Source organism: Polypterus senegalus, chromosome 5 (assembly GCF_016835505.1).
Source record: "Polypterus senegalus isolate Bchr_013 chromosome 5, ASM1683550v1, whole genome shotgun sequence".
NCBI lineage: Eukaryota > Metazoa > Chordata > Cladistia > Polypteriformes > Polypteridae > Polypterus > Polypterus senegalus.
In genome coordinates, this window is record NC_053158.1 from 142486895 (window position 1) to 142513121 (window position 26227).

General features: G+C 39.3%; 1 protein-coding gene across 1 annotated transcript in view; it reads left to right on the plus strand.

Annotated features, from left to right (window-relative positions):
- gmds (GDP-mannose 4,6-dehydratase) overlaps positions 1 to 26227 on the plus strand; it is an 861801-nt gene that overhangs the window by 185603 nt on the left and 649971 nt on the right. Inside the window, exon 3 of the mRNA XM_039753423.1 lies at positions 12814 to 12901. Coding sequence (XP_039609357.1) covers positions 12814 to 12901 — 88 coding nt within the window. The remainder of the gene's footprint in view (positions 1 to 12813; positions 12902 to 26227) is intronic.

Genomic DNA, 26227 nt, shown 5'->3' on the forward strand with positions numbered 1-26227 from the left:
GATACCATTGACTGGCCCCCATGCTCGCCTGACCTTTGGGACATTATGTTCTGGTCCATCTGACGCAACCAAGTTGTACCTCAGACTGTCCAGGATCTCAGTGATGCCCTGGTCCAGATCTTTGGAGGAGATCCCCCAGGACACCAACCTTTGTCAGGCATGCATACAAGCACTTGGGGGCCATAGAAACTTACTGAGCATGATTTTGAGTTGCTGCAATGAAATTTCAGCAAAATGGACTAGCTTGCCACATCATTTTTTCACTTTTTTTTTCCTGGGTTAGTTTGAATTCAGCCCTTAGTAGGTAGATATTTTTCATTTTCATCAATGTGGCATGCTTTTTTTCCTAACACATTACACAGTCCATATCAGTATAGATATCCAGCTTGATTTTTTCCCATTGAAATCTGATGTGTTTTCTGATTAAATTTCAGTAAAATTTTTTTGAGTAGTATATATATACTTTATGGTGTAAATTACTAATGAGTACATTTTATTAAAGGAATATTGATTCTACTTGTAAAATGATATCTTTAATTTGAATATTTTTTATGTTTTTTCTAGAACACCTACACAAGTATATTTAGAGAAATCACACAGCTGCAGCCTAGATGGTGTTCTAATCTCTCAGCCAAAAACTTTTCCTGTCGTATTTTACGATAAAACATGAAAGCATCCAGCTCTCCATAAAATATTAGTATCATTCTCAGAAATCACCCCAAACATATTTAAAGTCATAAAGCATAAACCTTTTTATTCTTTCATAAAAAAGCAGCACATACGAAATGGTACTGTATAGTCTTCACATTTTTTCTGCTTCATGAATTACTTTGACTCTAATGTTCTGCTATGCCACACTTAATAGCTGCAGTTCAATAAATAAAATGCACTAGTAAAATGACTGTGTAAATGCAAGATTTTACACTCTAATATTAGACTTTAAAACTTGCACTGCAAATAGAAAATTGTAAGATTTATGAGACTCAAAGCACAAAGTCAAATGAAAAATAAAACATAAGTCTGCTTATTTAATAATTTATTTTTCAGCATATTATTTTGTAGATTGATAGAAATGACTATTGAACATTCTTGCAATGTTCATATCAAATCTCTGTTCTGATACAGGGTCACAAAGAGCTAGTGTGTATTCCTGCAACATCAGACACAAGGCAGGAAGCAATCTTGAGGAGGGCATCCACTATGAGCTGGGTGTGCTCATTCATAAATCCTCACTTAGTCAAACAGGAATAATTACAAAATCCATAACCTATCTATCCTGCATATCTCTAAGGTGTGGAGAATAAGCTGGAGTAAAGGGAGAACAAATAGACTTCACAAAAACAGTGTATGTGTCTCAATTAAAACTCAGTACTGTGGTGGTGTGAGGTATCGGCACAATTTACTGTAACACCCCAGCCAACCATATACCTTACATGTATATGGTATAGTAGCAAAATTAAATATCTGAAACATTAAATGTCTGAATTCTAAGACATTTATTTTTTAAATGAACAAGTATCTTCACCTTCTTCAATTGAATGTGTCTTTATTCATTTATATGCACTTCGTGTTTTCTATTAGTTTACTCACCAACTGTATATGTCAATAGTAGTGAATATTATTATAATGCAAGGATTGAAAGTATGGTCTTAAATACCTTTTTACAGTATATTTGAGCCATTTTCTCGCACACTTGCACTTAACATCATTCTGTCACACTCCCATGCCAGTCTGGTTTACTTGTTTTCCAGCAGTTCTTTGCAAACATTGAAATTTGCTTTTAAGGTTCATCATTTGTGGCTGTGAATTTGTTTGTGGAAACCCAGTTCCCTGATGACAGTCTTCAAAAGCATGTTAAGAACAATAAGCTACTGACAAAGGATATCACAGGATAGGCTGGAACATCCATCCAGAACACTTTAAAGCACTGATGCTTGTGTTTGTGGGAAAGATTTTTTGCCTTATCTTCCTAAAGTGTACTGTATCACCAGTCGTAAAGTTTAAAAATAATTTATGAAGATGATGTTTGTTTTAAATCAGTTTGAGAAAAAAACAAAACTCAAAGTGCATTAGATTTCATTTTAGCTATTTTTTCTTTACATCCCCCTGCCCTTTGTTGTTAGGTATGGTAATATTAGTCAATCTGGTAAAGACAGAAATCATATCTACCTTAAACAAAAGCAGCATAAATCTTTTTTTCTTTGTTTGGCCTAAGTTTATTAGATTCTTACCCTAGAGCTATTCATGAGTTTACAAAATATTGAAAATAAAAAAAAGAGTTAACTTTTCAAAGTACTTACCACAAGCTCACAATTTGAGTATTGATATTGAAATGATAATAAATGCCACCCCCTCATTTTATGAAATCTCTTGCTGAAAATGTTTCTCTGGTTAGAATAGCAGACCTTACCAGATACACACAAATGTTCTGGAGTGTCAGATGATACACCCCATCCATTTCTAAATGAAATGTACTCAAGACAGGAAATTTCAGCTATATAAGATAAAGGTAAAAGATGAATTTCCAACTTTCCCTCACTCTATTAAATTTAATGTAGAATACACATTTACCTATTAAATCCCAGTATATACTTGTAAGCTTTCTTTTATATAATGAAGAGCCTGGCAGACTTGATTGGATACTGCTTCTGGTTTTTACTTTGCTTAAGTCATTTTTGAAATGGGGTAGTATGGAAACATGGTGGAAAACAGCTGCTTCAGAATAACAGAGCCATGGTTCTGCTTCTAGATGGAATTTAATATTTTCCTTGTGAGTTTCCTCTGTAAACTCCAGTTAACCTTCACTCCCTACAAAACATTTTTTCAGATAAAACTCCAGGTCTAATTTGGCCTAATGTTGGTCTATGTTTAAATGTGTCCCGTGATCATATTCCATCTTGTCCTTACAATACAATACAATTTATTTTTTTATAGCCCAAAATCACACAAGAAGTGCCGCAATGGCTTTAACAGACCCTGCCTCTTGATAGCTCCCCAGCCTTGACTCTCTAAGAAGACAAGGAAACATTCCCATAAAAAACCCTTGTAGGGAAAAAATGGAAGAAACCTTGGGAAAGGCAGTTCAAAGAGAGATCCCTTTCCAGGTAGGTTGGGCATAAAGTGGGTGTCAAAAAGAAGGGGGTCAATACAATACAATACAATACACAGAACAGAACACAAGTAATCCTCAATACAGTATAAAAAATATTACAAGTACAGAGCAGAATTTAATAGTATATGATATCACATAATATGATTTGGATTTGTTTAGAGTCCTGGAGACCTCTGCCATCAAGCTGCCTCCCCCAATTGGCCATTCCACAGCTGAGACAGTGCTGGGCCAGCCAATACAATGAAAGCACCCCTCTACCCGACAATTCCTGCGATCCTCCATCATGGATAACTTTACCTTAGGCAGGCAAAACAACTTGTTAGGTGGGCCGTGGCACCAAGTGCCACATTTCAGTACAGAGAAGACAAACAGAATAATAACAACAACAACATTTATTTATACAGCACATTTTCATACAAACAGTAGCTCAAAGTGCTTTACATATTAAAGAATAGAAAAATGAAAGACACAATTATAAAACAAAATAAATCAACATTAACATCGAATAAGAGTAAGGTTCAATGGCCAGGGGACAGAAAAACAAAAACTCCAGACGGCTGGAGAAAAAATAAAATCTGTAGGGATTCCAGACCATGAGACCGCCCAGTCCCCTCTGGGCATTCTACCTAACATAAATGAAACAGTCCTCTTTGGATTTAGGGTTCTCACGGAAGGGCTTGATGATGATGATGGTCACGTAGACTTCTTCCTTTTAATCCGTCCATCATTGTTGGAGCATCATGAAGCTTTGAGTAGGTGGAGGTGGCGCAGGCCACCACCACAAAGAAACCGGAAAAAGAAACAGAAAAGAGAGTAGGGGTCAGTACGATTTTAGAGCCACCATGAATAGTTATTATGATGAATTGAACATACAGAGTATCAGGATTAAGTTAAATTAAGATTAAAATGAAGTTATAAAAGGCCATGTTAAAGTAATGTGTTTTCAGCAGTGTTTTAAAGTGCTCTACTGTATCAGCCTGGCGAATTCCTATTGGCAGGCTATTCCAGATTTTAGGTGCATAACAGCAGAAGGCCGCCTCACCACTTCTTTTAAGTTTTGTTCTTGGAATTCTAAGGAGACACTCATTTGAGGATCTGAGGTTACGATTTGGAATATAAGGTGTCAGACATTCCGATATATAAGATGGGGTGAGATTATTTAAGGCTTTATAAACCATAAGCAGAATTTTAAAGTCAATCCTGAATGACACAGGTAACCAGTGTAGTGACATTAAAACTGGAGAAATGTGTTAGTTAGGATTCTAGCAGCTGCATTCTGCACTAGTTGCAAACGATTTATGTCTTTTTTGGGTAGTCCTGAGAGGAGTGCATTACAGTAATCTAGTCGACTGAAAACAAACGCGTGAACTAATTTCTCAGCATCTTTCAGTGATATAAGAGGTCTAACTTTACTTATGTTTCTTAAGTGAAAAATGCTGTCCTAATGATCTGATTAATATGTGATTTAAAATTCAGATTACAGTCAACAATCACCCCTAAGCTTTTTACCTCCGTCTTGACTTTTAATCCTAATGTATCCAGTTTATTTCTAATAGCCTCATTGTATCCATTATTGCTGATCACTAAAATTTCAGTTTTCTCTTTATTTAACTTGAGAAAATTACTATTCATCCATTCTGAGATACTAGTCAGACATTGTGTTAGTGAATCAATAGAATCGGGTCATCAGGTGCTATTGATAAGTACAGCTGTGTGTCATCAGCATAGCTGTGGTAGCTCACGTTGTGCCCTGAGATAATCTGACCTAACGGAAGCATGTAGATTGAGAATAACAGCGGACCCAGGATAGAGCCTTGTGGAACACCATATTGGATATCATGTGTCTTGAGTTGTAATTCCCACAACTAACAAAAATTTTCTCCCTGTCAGGTAGGATTCAAACCAATTTAAGACACTGCCAGAGAGGCCCACCCATTGACTAAGGCGATTTCTAAGAATGTTGTGATCAATGGTGTCAAATGCAGCACTCAGATCTAAGAGGATGAGAACAGATAAATGGCCTCTGTCTGCATTTACCCGCAAGTCATTTACTACTTTAACGAGTGCAGTTTCTGTGCTGTGATTTGTTCTAAAACCTGACTGAAATTTATCAAGAATAGCATGTTTATTTAGGTGGTCATTTAACTGCATAATGACTGCCTTCTCAGAACTTTACTTAAGAAGGCAGGTTAGAGATGGGTCTAAAATTTTCAAGAGCTGAGGGTCAAGATTATGTTTCTTAAGTAGGGGTTTAACTACAGCAGTCTTAAGACAGTCTGGGAAGACCCCAGTATCTAGTGACGAATTTACTATGTCAGAACATTATCAATTAGCACGCCTGATACTTCTTTGAAAAACCTTGTTGGTATCGGGTCAAGGACGCAGGTGGAGGGTTTTAATTGAGAGATTATTTTCTTTAAATCAGGTAAATCTATCCTAGTGAAAGAGTTTAATTTGTTTATAACAGGATGCTGGGGTTTAGGGGGATCCTTAGTGTTGGGGAGATATACTATGTTATTTCTAATATCATTAATTTTTTGATTGAAAAATACAGCGACAGCCTCACAGGTTTCACTGGAAGCACTTAGGAGGCATTCCTTTGAGCTACCTGGGTTTAGTAGGCGATCAATTGTAGAAAATAAGACTCTGGGATTACTAGCATTGTTATTTATAATCTTGGAGAAATAGCAGCGTCTCTCAAGACGGACAGTGTTATTGTATTCTGTTATTTTGACTTTTAATATTTCGTGGTGGATAGTAAGTTTAGTCTTCCTCCATTGACGCTCAGCTCTACGGCATGTTCTCTTTAAATCAGACACTCTTTGGGTCTTCCATGGTATAACAATGCTAGAAGATTTTTTCACTGTCTTTTCAGGTGCAACTATGTCAACAGCAGCTCTCACTTTAGAATTAAATCTTTCCACCTTACTATTTACATTGTCCTCGCTATTATAGCTGGCACTATAAACGGACTGATTGCTTAAAATGTTTGTAAGTTTTAAAGCTGCTGCGAATCAAAGAAGCGTTTTTAACAATATGCTTCTCATGAGTGTTTTTATCATTATTTCTATATTAAAAGTAGAAGAAAATGGTCTGATAGACCAATATCAATGATCTGTTTTATATCAACTTTCAGTCCTTTAGTAATCACTAAGTCTAATGTATGACCTGCTTTATGTGTAGGCTGATTTATGAGTTGTCTCAAATCAAAAGAATCCAGGAGGTTCATAAATTCTTTTACTTTTAGATCACACTGATTATCTATATGAAAATTAAAGTCGCCAACTATTAGGAGTGTGTCATAGTTAGTAATTAAAATTGACATTAAGTCAGAGAATTCCTCAAAAAAAGACGCGTTATATTTAGGAGGTCTATACACGGATAGTACTAGAACTTGAGAATCTCCATGAATAACAACGGCGAGATACTCAAAGGACTTGAACTTACCAAAACTGACATCTTTACATTTTAATCGCTCGAGTAAATGTTAGCCAATCCGCCCCCTTTTCCCTGGCGGTTGCGAGTAAAACTGTAATCCGGAGGCAGATTCGATTAAAACTGCGCCTGTCTGAACAAGCCATGTTTCATTTAGTGCAATAAGATCTATTTTTATCACTAATAAGATCGTTGATAAAAACGTTTTGTTAGTTAAAGCTCTAACATTTAATAGTGCCATATTTAATGTTTCGAGGTGCAGAGATGAGTACTATGTGCGTTATTGTATTTGGAATAGGAACTAAATTATTATTATTAGCCGCTCTGTGTGTATTTTTGTTTAATCTGTGATCTGTTTTATAGTTTTAATACATTGTTCCTCTAAAATAGTGATTTTAATTAGATTATTGGAGTTTATGCCGTATTTCCTAGGTTTTCTACGTGCATTGAGATTGCTTATTACAGTATTAATGGTGTGCACTTTAACGGAAGACTCTATTAAACATTCATCATGTCCTGGCACAACAGTATTATTTCGGAAGGGGTTAAGAGCAGAGATAGATAGTCAAGAAAACGAATTACCTTCGATATGTTTTCGGAGAGGACCCGGCGCGAAACTGTTCGGATGCAGGCCATCACGCTTGAAGAGACGCGCCTTTCCAAAAGAGATTCCAATTGTTGATGAAACCGACATCCTTCTTCTTGCAGAAACCCTGTAGCCAGTTGTTCAATCCTAGCAGACGACTGTAGTACTCGTTGGATCGTCTGACGAGAGGTAGTGGACCCGAAACGAAGATCTTTGCCGATGGGGTCCTCTCCTTCGTGTCTTTAATCAAAGCTGCAAGTCAGCCTTCAGGATTTCTGATTGTCGGTGCCTTATATCGTTTACGCCGGCATGCAAGACGATTGATCCAACTGCCCTCTCCTTGTGTTTCTCGTAGACTGCTGGCGACGCTCATTACATCTCGGACACGAGCACCGGGAAAACAAGAAACAAACGATTTTGCATTAGGGCATGCGACATTAAGGTTTCTAACGATAGAATCACCTACCACTATTACATCACCAGGGGCTGAAGGTGAAATGGGGACGGAGGGGTCAAACCGGTTCTGAGATAGAATGCTCGCCTGTGCCGATGGAGGTGCTCTGGCTTTGAACCCCCGCCTGCATAGCTGAAATCCACCGAGGTCAGCAGCGCGTCGCTCCTAGACGCGGGTGAGGTCGGCACAACGTGGGGTTGATGTTTCGCCGGTTCCAGATGGCAAGGACGGTTTATCCAATAGCCGGGCCTTCAGATTTCTCAGGTATCTCCGTCGGGACAGGAGTTTCTGAATCTGTTCATCAAGTGCCTGGAGTTCCTCAACTACGATTTCAACGCGAGTTACCCCACTGTCGGCCATTTTCTGCTTCGTGCCCTAGGAGAAATGAGAGAGAGAGAGAGAGGTTAGACCGGTAATCCTCACAGTGCTCACTAACGTCTAGTGTTAGAATAGGTGAGGGTTAGTAGCAAATTATAACTATCATGTTACTTATGTTTTAGTGCTAATGACTAACAACAGAGAATCAGTCTGTACAGTTAATCAGCAGCTTTATCAGGATATGCTACGCGTAAACTGAAGTAGTGAGTCTTCAGCTGGGATTTGAAAGCTGAGACCGAAGGGGCATCTCTTATAGTAGAAGGCAGACCATTCCACAGTTTAGGAGCCCTGTAACTAAAAGCTCAACCTCCCAATGTTATTTCATTAATTCTTGGAATCGTAAGCAGACTGGCATCTTGAGATCTTATGTGCACTCTGGTTTGTAAGTCATGATAAGTTCAGACAAGTAAGCCAGACCATGGCCATTTAAGGCTTTATATGTTAAAAGGAGGATTTTGAAATCTGCCGTAAAGTTAACCAGGAGCCAGTGTAAGTATTTAAGAACTGGAGTTATGTGTTCGTATTTTCTTGTAATAATTATCGCAGCAGCATTTTGAATTAGCTAGCTGTATAAAGAACAATTTGAACATCCAGTGAACACCGCATTGTAGTAGTCAATCCTACTAGAAATAAATGCATGAATTAATTTCTCAGAATCCTGTTTATTTAGAAAGCACCTTAATTTCCCAACAATTGTAAGATGGAAGAAACATAATTTGGACAGCTTTGTAATGTGCACTTTAAATGACATGCTAGAATCAAAGATAACTCCTAGATAGTGGTCTGATTCAGTAAAATTAATGGTGATTCCAACTGAGTTAATTAAAGACAAAATATTGATGTCCTTTAATTCACTAACACAACTAATTAAAGACTACATTGGAGAAACTTAATTTGATCTAAATGAAAGGTATAACTGGGTGTCATCTGCATACAAGTGAGAATGAACATTATGTTTCCTAATGATAGATCCCAGTGGAAGCATGTAAAGTGAAAACAGTAAAGGTCCCAGTACTAAGCCCTGCGGGACACCATATCTCAGTTCTGTGTATAATGATGGAGTACTGTCAGCACATTTCTGTACTTATTGGAATTGATTTGATAAATAAGAACTAAACCAAGAGAGCACAGTGCCTGTAAGCCCAATATCATTTTCTAGCCTGTGCGGTAGAATAGAATGGTCAATGGTGTCAACTGATGTGCTTAAGTCTCACAACATAATTACAGTTTCCTTCATCAGAGGATATCAGAATGTTGTTTACAACACATATTAGTGCTGTTTCTGTACTATGACCAGTGCGGAAACCAGACTGGAATTTCTCAAATAAATTGTAATGCGTAAGGTGTGACTAAAGCTGATTGACGATTATTTTTTCTAGTATTTTAGAGAGAAAAGGGTAAATTTGAAATAGGTCTATAATTATTAAGTATGTGTGGGTCTAGGTCTGACTTTTTAAGTAATGGTTTAATGTTTGACATTTTTAGTGCATCAGGCAGTGGCGTAGCGTAGTGGGGCGGGAAGGGACGGCCTGCCCCGGGCAGCAAAGAATTACTGTATATTTTAGTCTTTTAAATTGAAATACCTAAATAAGGGGGCGGCAAAATTTTTCTCCGCCCCAGGCGGCTGACACCCACGCTACGCCACTGGCATCAGGTACTGTGCCATGCAATAATGAACTGTTGATAATGTTAAGAATAGAATAGTACATCCATTGTACTTTTTGCTAGTTTTGTTGGGGACAAGTAGTGAATTTCATTTTAGAAATTAAAGTTAAGACTTAGTGCTCAGTTACAGGATTAAAATTACTAAAGTGTTAAATGCAATGTGAAACAGGGTCTGCTAAGCCAGTATGTGGCTTGTACTGTGATACTGAGAACTGTGATCTTATTTTTTTAAGTTTCTCATTACAGAATTTCATAAAGTCTGTACTGCTAATATCTGTTGGTATTTTGCACTGTAGATCTGAATTCCCATTTGTTAATTTAGCCACTGTTCTAAACAGTACCTGAGAATTTTTATTATTGCTATCTATTATTGTAGAATAGTATTCTGAGCGAGCCTTAAAGAGAGCTTTTTTATATTTTATAACGCTCTCTGTCCAGCTTTCAATAAGTGCTCAAGTGTTTTCATTAGACCAGGGAGAGTTTCTATGTGCTTCGATCACTTTTGTTTTAAGGGGAGCCACTGCGTCCAGTGCATCTCTCAAAGTCACATTCTAATGTGATATTAGCTGATCTAAATTGTTTTCCATGTTTACATTTGATGTTAACTGCTCTAAATGGTTTTCCACAATTACACTTGATTTACTCAATGTATCTATAAATTTTGAAGCAGAATTACAATCTAGATGTTGCATTGTCTTTGTTTTAATCTGTGAGTGCGTTGGCAAGGGCAGGACTAAATCAAATGTAATTAAGTAGTGATCAGAAATAGCTTCATTTAATGGAGTAATATTTAAATTTTCAATTTCAACTTCGTAAGTTATAATTAAGTCTAATATGAGGTTATGATTATGAGTTGGACCTTTGACAATCTCGTAAAATGCTACTGAATTTAACAAATAAGTAAAATCTTTGCTAAAAGTGTCAGTTTCCACATCAATATCTACATGTGTATATCCTTGGCTACTAAAGTTCTTATCATGGGCATTCTGCTATCCGACTTCCATCATATTCTTTCAGCCTTGGTAAAGATAAGGTAGGAACAGAAAAAAGATTAATTCAATATAAAAAAATAAAAATACCCTATCTTAAAATATAGTGAGATTTCTCTCTATATGTTATTTTGCGCTATGTGCCTGTGCTTAGTGAAGAGCACTATACAAACAGAAGCTGAATTTAAAATGAAATTCTCAAAACTGATTTTGAAAGTATTTTCAAACCATTTTAGATTAGTTATTATCCATTGTGACAGATAAGGGGTGCTATCGCTCCCTTGAACTCTCCGATCAAACGTCAGACACCAAATAAATATCTAATAATTGACTTTATTATTACACAACAGTGAACAAAGCACCCTCCTATCCACAATACTCATTAAATTAACCACAATTACAATAAATCAATCCTCCAACTCCCAGACGCGTTGCCACCCTTCCACCCAGCTCAGCTCGCCGTCTGGGAGCTGTCACAGTCCTTTTAAAGTCCCTGACCTGGAAGTGTTCCAATCCCCAGTTCATGTGATCCTTATCACTTCTGGGTCAGATAAAAAGTCCTTTTTGTTCATCCCGGAAGTACGTCACTTCTGCTGTCACTCTGCCTATGACGCACTTCAGGGTTATAGGGCACATGTGCCTCCCTGCAGCGTCCTCTGTTGGCCCCTGGGGTATCCAGCAGGTTTGTAGGGGAAAACTCCAAAGTCCATGATTCCCTGCTGGTATCCGGGCCACCTCCATGCTGCAGGGAGAGCTCCATCTTGCGGCCTGGGGGTATTGGCTGTAATAACAAGCTGGCCATAGATCACACCATACATCCTTCCATCTTATCCAGAGCAGGGTCATGGTGTAGCTGTAGCCAATTCCCTCAAGCATCAGATGCAATGCAGGAATAATCTGTTGCAGAGTCAACACTCCAGGGCTAACTTGGCATCAGCCATTCAGCTAACCTGCATGTTTCTAGACTGTGGGAGCAAACTGGACCACCCAGAATAAACACAGGCGGACAAGGGGAGAACATGCAAACTGCATGTAGGGTGCACCCATTATGTGAATTCTAGTTTCCTTCCTGTGAGGCAGCAGGACTACCACTTTGCTGACCATTTGTTTTTTCTTTTGGGTAATGTAAACATTTAATGCTTAACACTGTCAATAATATCAATTGACTATGACTGTAAAACTGTAAAAAAGAGTTAAAGATTTGATTATGATTTGTTGATGAGTTACAGTATGTGTGTTACAGACACCCACCCACACACACAAACTTCATTCCAGAAATGTTCAAATTGTGTTCAAGAATGCCTATGTGGATTTTATGTGGATAGCATAGAAAGGTGAAATGAATTATGTGGGTTCTGAAATACTTTAACAACTGTTTTGGAATACTGTTGATCACTTCACAAACCTCCAGCTCCATTGCATGCAATGCTATTCCTAGTGCTGCTTTACACTTTATTCTCGGAGCTACTTAATAACTTTTTCAAGACTAAAGTAGATTTGCAAAATGGCTGAAAAAGCAAGTTTTATGTCATCTTTACAAATTCATATACAGCTTCTACTGTGACACACTTTCACATTTAGTGTAATCAATAAGTGTATACTGACAGTGATCTTTGACAAATGTAATAAATTTAAATATTATGACATTTACACTGATTTGCATGAGAAATATGAGGAATCTCACTGACCTAACAAAAAACATTGAAGAATATTGTAGTGCTCTGCCTAACCTACCATTCTTCAGTTAGACTCATTTACTCATTTTTCCTACACTACCCATAACCATACTAGATGTAATTACAAAATTACAATGGTCTAATTTATTTATTATATACAAATTTTTGTAATTTGAAACTGACTAATTAGATTATGTCTAATGTACAACTAAAAACTGACCATTCTTTATGACTTGTTTATTGGTCATATTGGCCAATTCCAGCAGCAGTGAGTAATCTGAACATTTTCAATGAAAAGGAGGTTCATACCAGAAAATATATATGCTCTAAAAGCCCTGGGCTGAGCAGTACGGAATGGTGAATATTTTCTAAATGTGTTTGAACACCTATGAATGTGGATTTTTGAGTACTCAATTTTTCAAGGCAGCTGACAACAGACAAATGAGACAATTCTCTATAAGAATACATAATCTTTATTTTGGGTATTTTAGTCTAACTTTTTTTTTGTGTTCTCCCAGGTGCATGGCATTGTACGAAGATCTAGCTCATTTAATACTGGAAGGATTGAACACCTATACAAAGATCCTCAAACCCATACAGAAGGAAGTATGTATTTATTATTGAGTTATTTCTGTTGGGGTAATGCAAAAATTCCACTTTTTGCTAAGTATATTTGCTTATTTACCAAAGACTAAAGGGCTAACTAGGGGAATAAGAGTGCGAATAGGGTAGAGTGTAAGCTGAGAATGGTGTATATTTTGATAGCGTTTATAAATGAAATATTCAGTGGATATGTGTTGCAGTACATTTTGGTAAATTGTTCACGACCAGCCTTTAAAGCAGCCTATGGTTTTAAAATGGAAAGTATAGTAGAAAAACATTTAAGTTGGCAGTATATAAAAAAACATATTTACTAAACATGTTAAAAATATAAATTATATTTAAATTGATGCCCTTAATAAATATACATTATTTTAATAATACATTAATGAATTAAATCCAGTGCCGCCCTCATGATGTATTGACTTTCTATCCCGCAGTTAAATTGCTTAGTTTATTAAAGACCAGGCTACCAGATTCCAATGCTTACCAACAATCTGTGGGATGCAAAAACTTCATCTTAAGAATTTTTCTGCAACCATTTAATGAATGTGGCCAAGTGTACTTGTGTTAAAACTGTTGGTTATTGACAGTTGAGAATTGTTGATCCTGGTTGTCTTTTATTTGTATGAATATCATCAAATTGAATTTCATGGAAATTATGTTGCAATGCATTAAATTACAGCACTGAAGAAATTGGAAATGACTTCTACTATTAAGTAATTTTAATATTTTTATATGCCCTCAACAACATTAAATATGTATGTAAATATATAAATTATTACATTATTTTTTTTTTCTTTATGAGAAAATAATGTCACAAGTCATTATAAAGGACACTGAAAATATCAGAGTTTGTAGAGCATTATAAGTCACTGGGCATTTCTGTGGATAGACCCCCCATCCCCAAATGGAAGTTGTCAGAAAAACGACCAACAGACATTGTAAAGGTTTGGGGCAGCCACCCGTATAATATGCCTTGTCTTGAAAAGTTTAAAGTTTTAAGAGCTGTTCGCAATACTGAGTCTAAAACAGAACTGAATATGAGGAGGTAAGATGGCGGCTTTAAAACCCGGTGGAGGAAGTGACTTCATTGTTTGGTTGGCTCCAGAAGTGACGTCATCACAAACCCCCTGGGACTGGAAGTGACATCATCACAGGCGCCAGGGCCGGAAGTGACGTCATCACAGGCACTGGAACTGGACGTGACATCTTCAGAGGTGCCGTAAACTGGTGGGATTTCCTGAGAATGGTCTGCAAGGAACTGAGAGAGACAGCCAGCAGACCTCACCACCCCCTGGTCTGGTGTAGGATTACAGTTACTCAAGCCCTTTAGCTGCCTCCTACTTGCACGTGTGTGACAAGGTCTAAATATCAAAACTTATAAACCTCATTCTGTTGTCTTGAACAGCTCTATAAAATTCTAAATACAAAATTTTGGCAATTTATTGAAATGGAGAGAGTAAGAATTAACTTATAACCTTTCAAAAATTTTACATTTACTTAAACATTATAATCATTTTGCTTAAAAGCGAATTTCTATCAGAAGTTATGCTTTTACCATCTCCAGGTAAGAGGAAGCCTTGGCCTTTTGTATTTTTTTTTTGTCATAGCTATATTTAACTTTGTAAATTGAATCTGAAAATTGCTGTAGAACACTTTCAAAATCAAGTCAATATAAAACATAAACCGTAGTAGTGCAAATTAATAAGTAAGAAATATGGAGGTATCTTTTGTGTGCTCTCTTCCAGAACTTGCAGTAACGGTTTAAGATGTGGTTTATTTTTAAACTTTTTGGGAAAAATCCAGCATTTTGTTTGGAATTTAAAACTTTTTCCAAACCAGACACTTTTCCTTAAAGGAGTTAAATGCTTCAGTTCATGTATCTGTAACGTCATCTTATTATAACACTTATGCCTAGGACATTTTGACAGCATTTTGAAAAGTAAATTATATTTTCTATTTATTTTTACACAGCAGCTTTCTTAGGAAACCAGCTTACAGCAAGGTGCAGAGTGTTAAATTCATATATTTCTGAAAAATGAATTAAAAGAATAAGTATGTTAGACTGTTAGATTTTTTAATGTCATTTTATATTTGTATTCCTTAAAGCACTCAGTGTTTAATCCCATTTTTTGGTTTAGATTCTACTTGACACTGCACAATTGATTTTGCTGTCATCTGTACTTTATCAAAGAACATTTAATGTCCTGTCTCATGAATGTAGCCCCCTACTCTCTTTATTGCTTTTTTTGGGGAACCTGACCACAATCGTGGCAGTTTTAGTATTATGTTTTCCTAATGTATGGTAACTTTGGAGAAAACATTTGTTTCCTTTATATGTGAGGGCAATTGGCAGCTGGGAATGTGGTGTTCTGGGCAAAAAGACATATGACGCCTGTGGACGAAAACTCAGACCTGACAGCAGGTGCGGTTATAAAGCAGCTTTATTTTTCAGAGTCACGGTGAGAAGAGTTTCAGAAAAGCAGACAATCAAATGTACATGACAGCGTCAGGGCTCTTCTGAACCCCGTCTGTTGGGTGGGGTCAAGTTTTATACCCCTAGAATGCGTGATTTAATATCATTATGAAATGTGACAGTCAACACATTTATTATACACAATACTTGAGCCCCTTTAATGTCCCTTGTAAAACTTGATTTCTTGGCTCCTTTTGTTATGGCATTCAGATATAAGCTAAGGGAAAACGTAATAAGGCAGACTCATGTGTGGAATGCTCAGACCTTGAGTCCTTTGCACAAATATTTTTCTGTTTGCTAAAACAAAGCATGCTTTTACAAGGTTTAGTAAAGCTTACCTCTCAGACATGAATTAGTACAAGGGAACGAAGAGAACATTCAGTTTCCACATTCCCCCCTTTTTTAGCAAACAAAAAATATTTGATCAGGGGAGAGTTGAGTAGGAAAGGGTAGGAGAGGGGGATGGAGTGGAGTGGGTGGAGGAGTGTGGGGTGGCTGTGCTGATCTGTATGGCGTTATTTTAGTGCCACTATTCTGAGCGCACGTAAAAAAATATTGCAAGTGCAAGTGTTGCATTTTGAGGAGAAATTTATTTTGGCGTGCAAAAGCTGAATTTAGTGAACAAAATTCATTGCTGCGTGCAAAAATGTATTTCAGTGTTTGCACTTATCCATATACACACACACATAGCACCCCTCACGCTCAGTTTTTTCATTTGCGCTTGCTCATGTGTTGCTAGCTCACAACATTCTCTGCTGCAAGCGCTCAACTCTCTGTACACGTTATAAGTGTGCCACAAAACCAACCAATCACAGACTTGGTTTCAAAATTCTGATTGGCTCTTACGGTCTCCAATCAGCTCGCTAGCTGCTGCATTCGGAAACAGTCCTGAAATGTAGCTAAATCCAGCTAAACTCAATTAAACTCACCTGATACTGTGGTGTAGTATTATTGGAGCCATTATTTGATTCTGCCATCTCTTCTTTGGCTGCAGAGTAAATCAAAACTCCCTCTATCTGCAAGAAGCGAGGCTGAGTGGACAGTGTTTCCGGTGTCCGGAATGCAGCAGCTAGCGAGCTGATTGGAGACCGTAAGAGCCAATCAGAATTTTTGAAACCAAGTCTGTGATTGGTTGGTTTTGTGGCACACTTATAACGTGTACAGAGAGTTGAGCGCTGCAGCAGAGAATGTTGTGAGCGCTAGCAACACATTGCGCAAGCGCAAATGAAAAACTGAGCGAGAGGGGGTGCTATTGTGTGTGTGTATATGGATAAGTGCAAACACTGAAATACATTTTTTGCACGCAGCAATGAATTTTGTTCACTCAAATTCAGCTTTTGTACGCTCAAAATAAATTTCTCCTCAAAATGCAACACTTGCACTTGCAATATTTTTTTACGTGCGCTCAGAATAGTGGCACTGAAATAACGCCATAGATCTGAAGCATTTTTTCTTTGTGTAAAAAGTAAGCCTTTGCCATAGAGGCAGTAAAATACTTGGATACAGTGTATCTTATCAAGGGAACAATACAGCAAGCTACAAGCAGGAGAATGATAAAGCAACTGTAAGAGAGATGAAAACTGACTTAAGCCATTTAACCAGGTTGAGTGGAGGTGTGTTCTGACTCAGGACTCACAACAGTGGCTAAAGCTAAGCTAAATTACCCACCAGAAACCTGCAAACAGGAACAAAGCACAAGAAGTCCCCAGTGACGTGAAAATAAATCACCCTAAAATGTCCAAATATTGCTGTTCTTATAGCTGAAAGTGCATACAATTTTTACTATTATGTTCTAGAAAATAATCTGTAGGAAGAACAAAAAGCCAGCTTTCTTTCAAGCCATGCTTTATATAGCGTCTTTCATACATTTATCAGTCCATCCATTTTCTAACCCACTTCAGTTCAGGGTCATGGTCATCTGGCACCTATCAAAGTTGTGGGCACTGGAACCCTTGAACTGGATGCCATCCTATCACAGGGTACACTCGTTCACATGTCCATAATAAACACCAGGCAAAAGTAAATTATCCAGTTAACCCAGTTTGTACATCTTCAGGATATGGCAGCAAACAAGGATACCACAATCAAGGGTGCCATCTTTTGCAATGTGAGATGTGAATCCAAGCAGGCAGTCCCTCAATTTTAACAGCGTGTGGTGTCGACAGCAGAACTTGGACCAGCCTCTCCACAGAGGGTGATGCCAATGTTTCCTTCGAGTATCTCTAACCAGAATCCAGGTTCCTAACAGAATTGGGGAGTCCTTTGATGGAGGACTAGTTCTCCAGGCCTGATTCACCTGCTGGTGGACTTCCTTCAGAGAAGCTCGGAGACCTGTAAGACTGGAAAGAAGATCATTGTCCACAGTATGCAGTGTAACATTACCTATGACCATGCCGACTGGCATGGGCCGTCCAGTCAGAATTTCGAATGGCAACAGCCCTAACTGCCGATGTGTTCTTCCCCTTAATCCATCAAGGCCAGAGGCAGAGCATCAGGCCAAGTTAAATTTGTTTGCTCACAGATTTTAGCCAATTTAGATTTCAAGGTACCATTGCATCGTTCCACAATACCTCCACTCTGGGGGTGGTATTTGCAATAATGATGCACATTTATCTGGAGCCAGGTGGTTAATTCATTTATAACGGAATTTACAAAGTGTGCCATTATCAGTTTGTAATTTCTGCGGTATGCCCCATCTTGGAATGATTTCCTTTATCAAAGCTTTTGCCACAGTTTTGGCATCTGCATGTTTGGAAGGAAAGCTTCCACCCATCGGGAGAACACATCAACAGTTACTAAACAGTATCGGTACCCCTTTGATGGTGTTAATTCAATGAAGTCCATTTGAAGGTGTTCGAATGGACCCATTAAGTTAGGTGTAACGACGGGACTTACCTGGGTGCCCTTTCCTACATTAAACTTTTGACATAATGCACCTGCAGAACTGCTCTGCATATGTAGAGAAACCTACAGCTTCCCAATGTTTTTCAACATCTTGAACCATGGTGTCTTTTCCAGCATGGTCTAGGCCATGGGCGATTTTTCCATACCTGGGAAAGAAGCCTTTGGGAGGAAAGGTTTGTTAGTTTGCTTATGGGTCCAGACTCCATCAGAGAGGACCCTTCTTTGGACCATTTTCTCTTCTCTGTGTCCGTGGCTGCACTCTGTAAAGAAATAATTTGATTATCAGTGTCCTGGTCATTTCTCTGTTGGAATAAAGAGATTGGTGTGTTATTATACGCAGCCCGTTTAGCAAAATGATCAGCTAATTCGTTTCCTTTGCTGACAGGATCCTGTTTTCCTGTGTGAGCTTGACATTTAACGATCGCTAGCTTTGATGGTTTCGTTATGGCCTCTAAGAGGGATTCTTTTAGTTTTTGATGCTGAATGGGCTTGCCAGTACTGGTCTTGAATCCTCTGAGTTTCCATAATGCCCCATGATCATGGCAGACTCCAAAAGCATATCTAGAATCAGTATAGATAGTTACAATTTTTCCCTCTGACAACTGACAAGCTCAGGTGAGAGCTATCAACTCAGCTGCCTGCGCTTAAACTTGAAGAAATTTGGTTGTTTCCTGTAGGTCTGGTCTAGGTTTTATAACCTTAGTTATTTCATCATGACAGTTGGTAGAAGAGTAGCTGGTTTTAAGGTGGAGCACCTTTCTATGGTAACGCTTGACAACGTACAGAGTACATTTTGATAGTGTATTGCCCTAGCAGTAGTGAGATGTGAGGTTTTAGCCTGTACTAAAATGGAGTGTACGGCGTGAGGCACTTTTACCACTAGGGGGCTCATGAGCACTATATCTGTACTGGCTAGCATGGCCTCTGTTGTGGCTGCTACAGCTCTGAGACAGGTTGGAAGTCCCGCAGCCACTGGATCCAATTTTTTCAAAAATAGGCTAAGCCTTTTTTTTTTTTCTCCATAGAGTTGTGTAAGAACTGCATTCATATATCCCCCCTTTTCGTCCACGAACAGAGTGAATGGACAAGATAGTCAACAGTCCCAACGCATGCACAAACAGTAGGGCACGTTTTTTTTTTTTTTTTTTTATGTCACATAGAGCCTTCAGCTTGATCATTCCATGCCACCTGACCAGAAAGGGGGAGATCAGGGGTGATCGCTAAAGTTTGCAAAAGCTGTGCTCTTTCAGTGAAGTTTAAAATCCATTGCCGGCAGTATCCTATAATGCCTAATACAGACACAACCTGTTGCTTTGTAACAGGTCTAGGAAGATTTTGAATGGTGTTTATACGATCGCTAGAGAGAGAGAGAGCTTGTTTCACAAGAAATGTCATGACCTGAATATTTCACAGTTGTTTGAATTAACTGCAGTTTTGTTTTAGAAACTTTATGGCCATTTTCTGCTAAAATAATAACAATTTCTGAGTATCATGTGCACAATCTTCTTCTGTAGTACTACACATTATATCATCTACATACTGTATCAATACACTGTCTTTATCTAGCCTTTTAAATTTTGAGCAAGAGCTTATCCAATACACAAGGGCTTCAGTATATCCCTGAGGCATAACGATCCATGTCCAACGGCGGTTTTGGAAAGTAAAGGCAAACCAGAATTGAGAGTCGGGTGCAAAGGAATACAAAAATAAGCGTTAGCAAGGTCAATAACAGAGAAATAAGGGGCACGGGGTATCGTAGAAAGAATAGTGGAAGGATTAGTAACAATAGGTGTCCTAGGAAAAACTGCAGAATTAACGTGTCGAAGATCTTGAACAAAAACGCCATGAACCGTCAGCCTTTTAAACAGGTAAAACGGGGGAGTTGACTGGAGAGTATTTAATTTGAATGATTGCTCCACGTTTCACGAGATCGGAATGTACGCGGAGATGCCAGCCTCTGCTGCTGGAGACAGAGGATACTGGGCGATGCGGGGGAAGGACGATTTTGGGTAAATCACCAGTGGCTCACAGTGTGCTATCCTTCCATAATCATTTTTCCCCTGGGACCACAGTGCATGGGAAGTGAGGAAAGCCAAGAGGGAGAGATGGTTTATAATGAAAAAGCAGAAAGGGAAGGACGGCACAATGCATGATGTACTAAAAAAATCATTTTGAAGCATAACTTTAGTTATCAAATGATCTGAGGTATCAAAATACCCGAAGCAACGTTCAGCCAGTCCGTCCTATCGAAACATTGTTCCACCCATTCCCCAATTTCAACTCAGTGAACGGTGCTAGAATTGGCTAAAGAAAACATGGGGAACTGAACCTCCTAAATAGAAAACGCTTTGTGAATATGTGAGTGCACTGAGCAGCAGCTTTGTGGATGAGAAAAAATGCAAGGGATATGAAGGGTCTCTGGGCTAGTACCTGAAAGAGAAAAGATTCTAACCAAGGTGTGTCCACTTCAGAGGGAAGTACTGGGCAGTGCAGTGGAGGGTGTTGGGGACTTGTAAGTGGGGAAAAAAGACATGAAGGAAAAGAGTGTAGGGCTTTAAGGAGAATGGTGTGTGAGGAGATGTTCAGGGTCCAAGCTGCAAAAGAGGGCTTAGTGTGGGGGAGGTTTGGCACAGGAATTTAGGAATAGAATAGTAAAACCCTCGTTGGGTTAAAGAAATAGAGAGGGAGAGCTTAGTCATCAGATCACTTCCTAACAGATTAACAGGGCAGAGCTGATTTAACAAAACCGGTGCATCAAAGTGGAACCACTGAAATGAAGCTGAACCCGAAGAGGTTTAGACACCAGCAAAACATGAGGTTGTCCAGAAGCAGTAAGTACAGTCACTGTATCGTTCGAGGCAGACTAGAAAAGCAGTTTCAGTGCCATTCACCAGCAAAGTCAATAAAGGATCTGTGTCCGCATGGCAAGTGAGCAAAGGCAACTGAAGAGAGTGGCTGGGGTCCCTGTGAAAGGAATATCCTCAGGTTCAGGTAAGGAAGGCGGGGGAGGAAGCTGATGTGGGCAATTGCGGCAGAAGTGTCCCATCGTAACAGGCAAGATGTAGGTGCTTGATCTGTGGGGAGAGGCGGCTGAGCAGACGAAGAATTCGGATTAGGGAGTAAAAATCCATGACCTCTCCCACATCCTTCACGTCCTCGACCCCTGCCTGAGGCAGCTCCACCTGCATAATAATTCATTAACTTGGTCTGAGTGTCTGAGTGTCTGACTCTTTTTGTTTAGTCTGTCATTCAGCATGCTTCGCGTGTCTTTAAACTTCATCAAAAGTGGCACTTTCCCATCCAAATACAGGACGTGCGTACTTTATTTTGAATATCACTTCTGAGTCCTGACACAAAAGGAGGAACTGCTGCCTTGGCACGGTCGTCTGGGCTGTCTAAGCCAGAATGGTTTGTCAACAAGTCCTGAATGCGGTGTGCCCATTCATCTACCGTCTCATCTTTCTTTTGTTTGGCAGCTGAAATAAGGTACCAGTCGGTGCCCTTTTATATTTTGCAGTTATTGCAGTTTTCACGGGTTCCCATTGGGCAAGGAAAGGACCCTCATTATTTTGTCCACGAGGCAATGCCTCATTCCACTGCCACTGTTCTCCATTATGCTGCCCATGATTGACAGTAGCCCAAGTAGTGCCCATCTTTCTGCGTAGCACCTGGGTCCACTCGGCCGCACAGGGTTTGTATTTGTTGTCTAGTTGCCGCACCTGTTCCACAAACTTCAACCCACCGATTACCTTAAGATCAGGCAATTCGGACACTACGTCTTTCAGCTCTTGAATATCTCAGTTACGATGTATCATTACAGTAGTGGGGTTAGCATTTCCTGGGGGTTGTGTGGGATCGTGTCGGGGGTTAGGGACCTCAATTAAAGGGCATGAAAACTTGGGTACTAAAGGTTTTGGGGACTTAAACGGGGTAAGGTTTTCAAGGGACTTATTTCTGAGGGTCTTGCTTCTAGTATGTTGTGAAATGGGGGGCTTTTTGTGTGAGTTAGAAGAGCCTCCCATAGCCCCTAACAAGTGGCCGTCAGTCTCATTACCTGGATCTGTAAGTCAGGAGGGGCCGCACTGATATTGTTCATCAAAGAAATCATCAATAGCTGGTGCATCGGTTACCGCAGGAGACATTGGGGCAATGATTGATTGTGGCCGTGGTAGGGGTTGTGGGTAAAGTGTTGGGGAAGAGAACATGGGACATAAAGGGTCTTTTTTATCACTCCTTTTCCTCCTTCCTTCAGACTGCGGTCCCGTATCAGCCTGCACTTTCTGTAAAGCTATAAGCAGCTCTTCCTTTTCCTTTCCATTTTTAAGTTCAGCAACTTAAAGCTCATTCCGTTTCTGTGCCGCTTCCAATGTACAGTCTTTAATAACCAATTCCCATTTGTCATACATATCCATCCGATAAGGACCGCCATTACAACAACCCTGTGTATTTCTGCACAGTATTTTTCTAATGTCCTGTATCTCATTCATATCTCCGGTTCCTTCCACTACACCATCTACCTGCACTGTCCTTACTCTACTTTCTACATGCTTTTTTTAATATCTAATCCTGTCTTCTTTTCAATGCCGACAGCGCACTAGGAGCCTGGCGATCCCCCGAAAATAATCCTCCTTACATTAGTTTTTTAGGACTCTTGGGGGACTGTTTGACTGGCTTGCTGATTGTTTTTTCTCATAGTAAGTGGCAGGACCTCCACCCGCCGTCTGCTTCTATCCCCGGATTACAGCTTCAGGTGACTTCGTGTCCATTTATTCGCATCAGCAGAATCCTACATCAATACACCCCGTGGAGTCCGGGATATGGAGGTTTTAACCCCGATCCCTTCATCAGATGGTTTGTATGCGTCAATCTGCCAGGGTATTGTCTCCGTCATCCTAGCAACCCGTTGAAACAAGAGTATGACCAGACAGCAGATGAAAAACTCAACCTCCCGTTTATTTAGACACACATTTTCTAAATATGCCCTTTCACTCCCATTCCTCAAATTATTATAGGAGCGTGCCACTCGCCCCTTTCTAATCCACTTCACAGAGATGACTAGCTAACATTCACACTGTGCCGTTTTCCGTAGGGTCCCAAAGTCACTTTCCGTGAGTCCCTAGAACCCTCCTATGGGTCTGATACAGTATGTTGTCTTATTCTTTATTTTGCATATGCTTTTATTCTTTCTTTCTATATTCGTATTACTTCTAGCACACCAGTCAAACTCAACTAACAGGAATCCCCCCGATCTACTCACCGTGACTCCATCCACCTGCCTGGAAATGCCCGTCAAGTCGTGCCTCGTATCAGGGACTCCCCACGCAGGAAATGCCCAAGGCAGGCCAATCCTACATTTACTGAAGCTGGACCCAACCCGGCCAGAATCGGCTCAACCACGGTCCTCTGGACTCAGCAAAAAAAGAAATGTCCTCTGACTTTCAACTGTTTTTACTTTCAGTAAACTTAATGTGTAAATATTTGTATGAACACTAAAAGAGTCAACACCATAAGACATAAACTAAAAATGTTTCACAATGTGTCACTGAATGAAGGGAGGCTCAAAATCAAAAGTACCAGTCAGTATCTGGTGTGGTCACCAGCTGCTTGAAGTACTGCAGTGCATCTCCTCCTCATGGACTGGACCAGATTTGTCAGTTCTTGCTGTGAGATGTTACCCCACTCTTCCACCAAGGCACCTGCAAGTTCCTGGCCATTTCTGGGGGGAATGGCCCTAGCCCTCACCCTGCGATCCAACAGGTCCCAGACGTGCTCAATTCCTTCGACGATAAACACGAATCCATCCATCACCCCTGGTGAGACAAAACTGGAATGGAAGGAGGATTACACTGAGTATGGCTTTACCAAAACAATTATTGATGGCGAATCGATTATTCATAAAGCTTCAATTGGTGATCTGTTTTTCTGTGTTAACCTCATATTTTTTAATACTTCTTCTTAAACCAAGGGGGTGCGAGGGTAAAATGAATCGGGAAGCGTTGATCAATGTAATCGGTGTACCAGGAAATCATGCATTGACAGAAGTTCCCCTTTGCTTGTGATTAAATGCATTATTTTTTAACGCGTTATGGAGCACATGCATCGAAGCTTCTCAGCTGTGCTTGTGCTAAGAAAAGGAAACATTTTAAAAATAACATAACACGATTGTCAATGTAATCTTTTGTAAGTAGTGCCTGGAGGATTCAGTGTGGAGAAATTGTAGAGACAGCGTGTGTATTAACTTGTGGATTTTTCTGTGAGTATTTGGTGGCAGCGTCACAAAGTCGCTTCTGTCAGACTGCGTTAGCTGCTAAGCTCAGCTCAGAGCGAAATAAGGTGAATGGGAGGGGAGATGATGATGTGACTCCCCCACTCGCCTTAACTGTCAATCCCCCACAAACACAGTCTTTCGGAATTTGCATAAGCACAGCCCTTCACCTGCAATTTTAACTTAGTTACAAAGTGATCAAAACTCTCGTTTATATCCTGCGTCCTCTCATTAAACTTGTATCCCGCATTACCCGTGGGCATGACAAACACCAGCGGCAGCCTGTCTATGAACTTAATTTAAACTTTAGGTTTACACCGTGCTTTGTTTCCGAAGTAGCAGCACTCATGAATATGGTTGTATATGTCACTTTCGCCGCTTCTTATTGTTCCGCTGCCTTCTCAATTATATAATGCATGTTTTCTTCAGCACTTTTTGGAGCTCTTCCTGGTTTTCTACGTACTGCGTTGACAGTCAGTTCACGTGATTACGTGGGAGGCGTGATGATGTCACACGAAACTACGCCCCCCACGGCTTTCGAGCTCAACTCCATTACAGTATATGGAGAAAAATAGCTTACAATTATGACCATTACACATAGAATTTCGAAATGAAACCTGCCCAACTTTTGTAAGGAAGCTGTAAGGAATGAGCCTGCCAAATTTCAGCCTTCCACCCACACGGGAAGTTGGAGAATTAGTGATGAGTCAGTGAGGGGTTTGCCTTTTATTAGTATAGATATACATATATATATATATATACCCCGATCTACATACTCTCAAATAGAGAAACCACACGCGGCTAATGGAAGAGGCTTAGCCTCTAGCGCCGACGTCCGAGGTTCGATTCCCGAAAGGGGGTGCACTGAGTATGTACGCCTGATGACCCCAAAATTAGGCGAAACACGTGTCAAGTACTCTTTGCATTATTTCACATAAAACTATTTCAATATATATATACATACATATATATACACACACATACATATATATCAGCGCTTCCTGATTTATTTTACCCTCGCATCCCCTTGGTTTGAGACGTATGAAAAAATATGCGGTTAACGCAGAAAGACAGATCACCAATTGAAGCTTTATGAATAATGGATACTTTATTCGCCATCAATGATTGTTTTGGTAAAGCCATACTCAGTGTAATCATTAGATGAACGGTAAAAAAGTAAGAACGAGGGGAGGGTGACTTATTGAGGCATGCAGGTGAAACCACAATAGCACGCGGGCTCGATGTAGTGCGTGTCAACTCGATCTGAATTGCGCGATCACATTCGAAAAAATATATCTAGTTCTATGTAGTCGACAGAAATATCTTTGGTTGGAATGTAAGGTGAATTTACTCTTTACATTTCTATAGTGAAGAAAAATTTATGCAATGATGCCTACATTTAACTTACATTCCTACAAAAGATATTTCTGTCGACTAAATAAAAATTCCTTCTATTTAAAATTTAAATAGAACGCACCCCAAAGAGTGTATGTGTATATATATATATATATATATATATATATATATATATATATATATATATATATATATATATATATACACTCACCTAAAGGATTATTAGGAACACCTGTTCAATTTCTCATTAATGCAATTATCTAATCAACCAATCACATGGCAATTGCTTCAATGCATTTAGGGTGTGGTCCTGGTCAAGACAATCTCC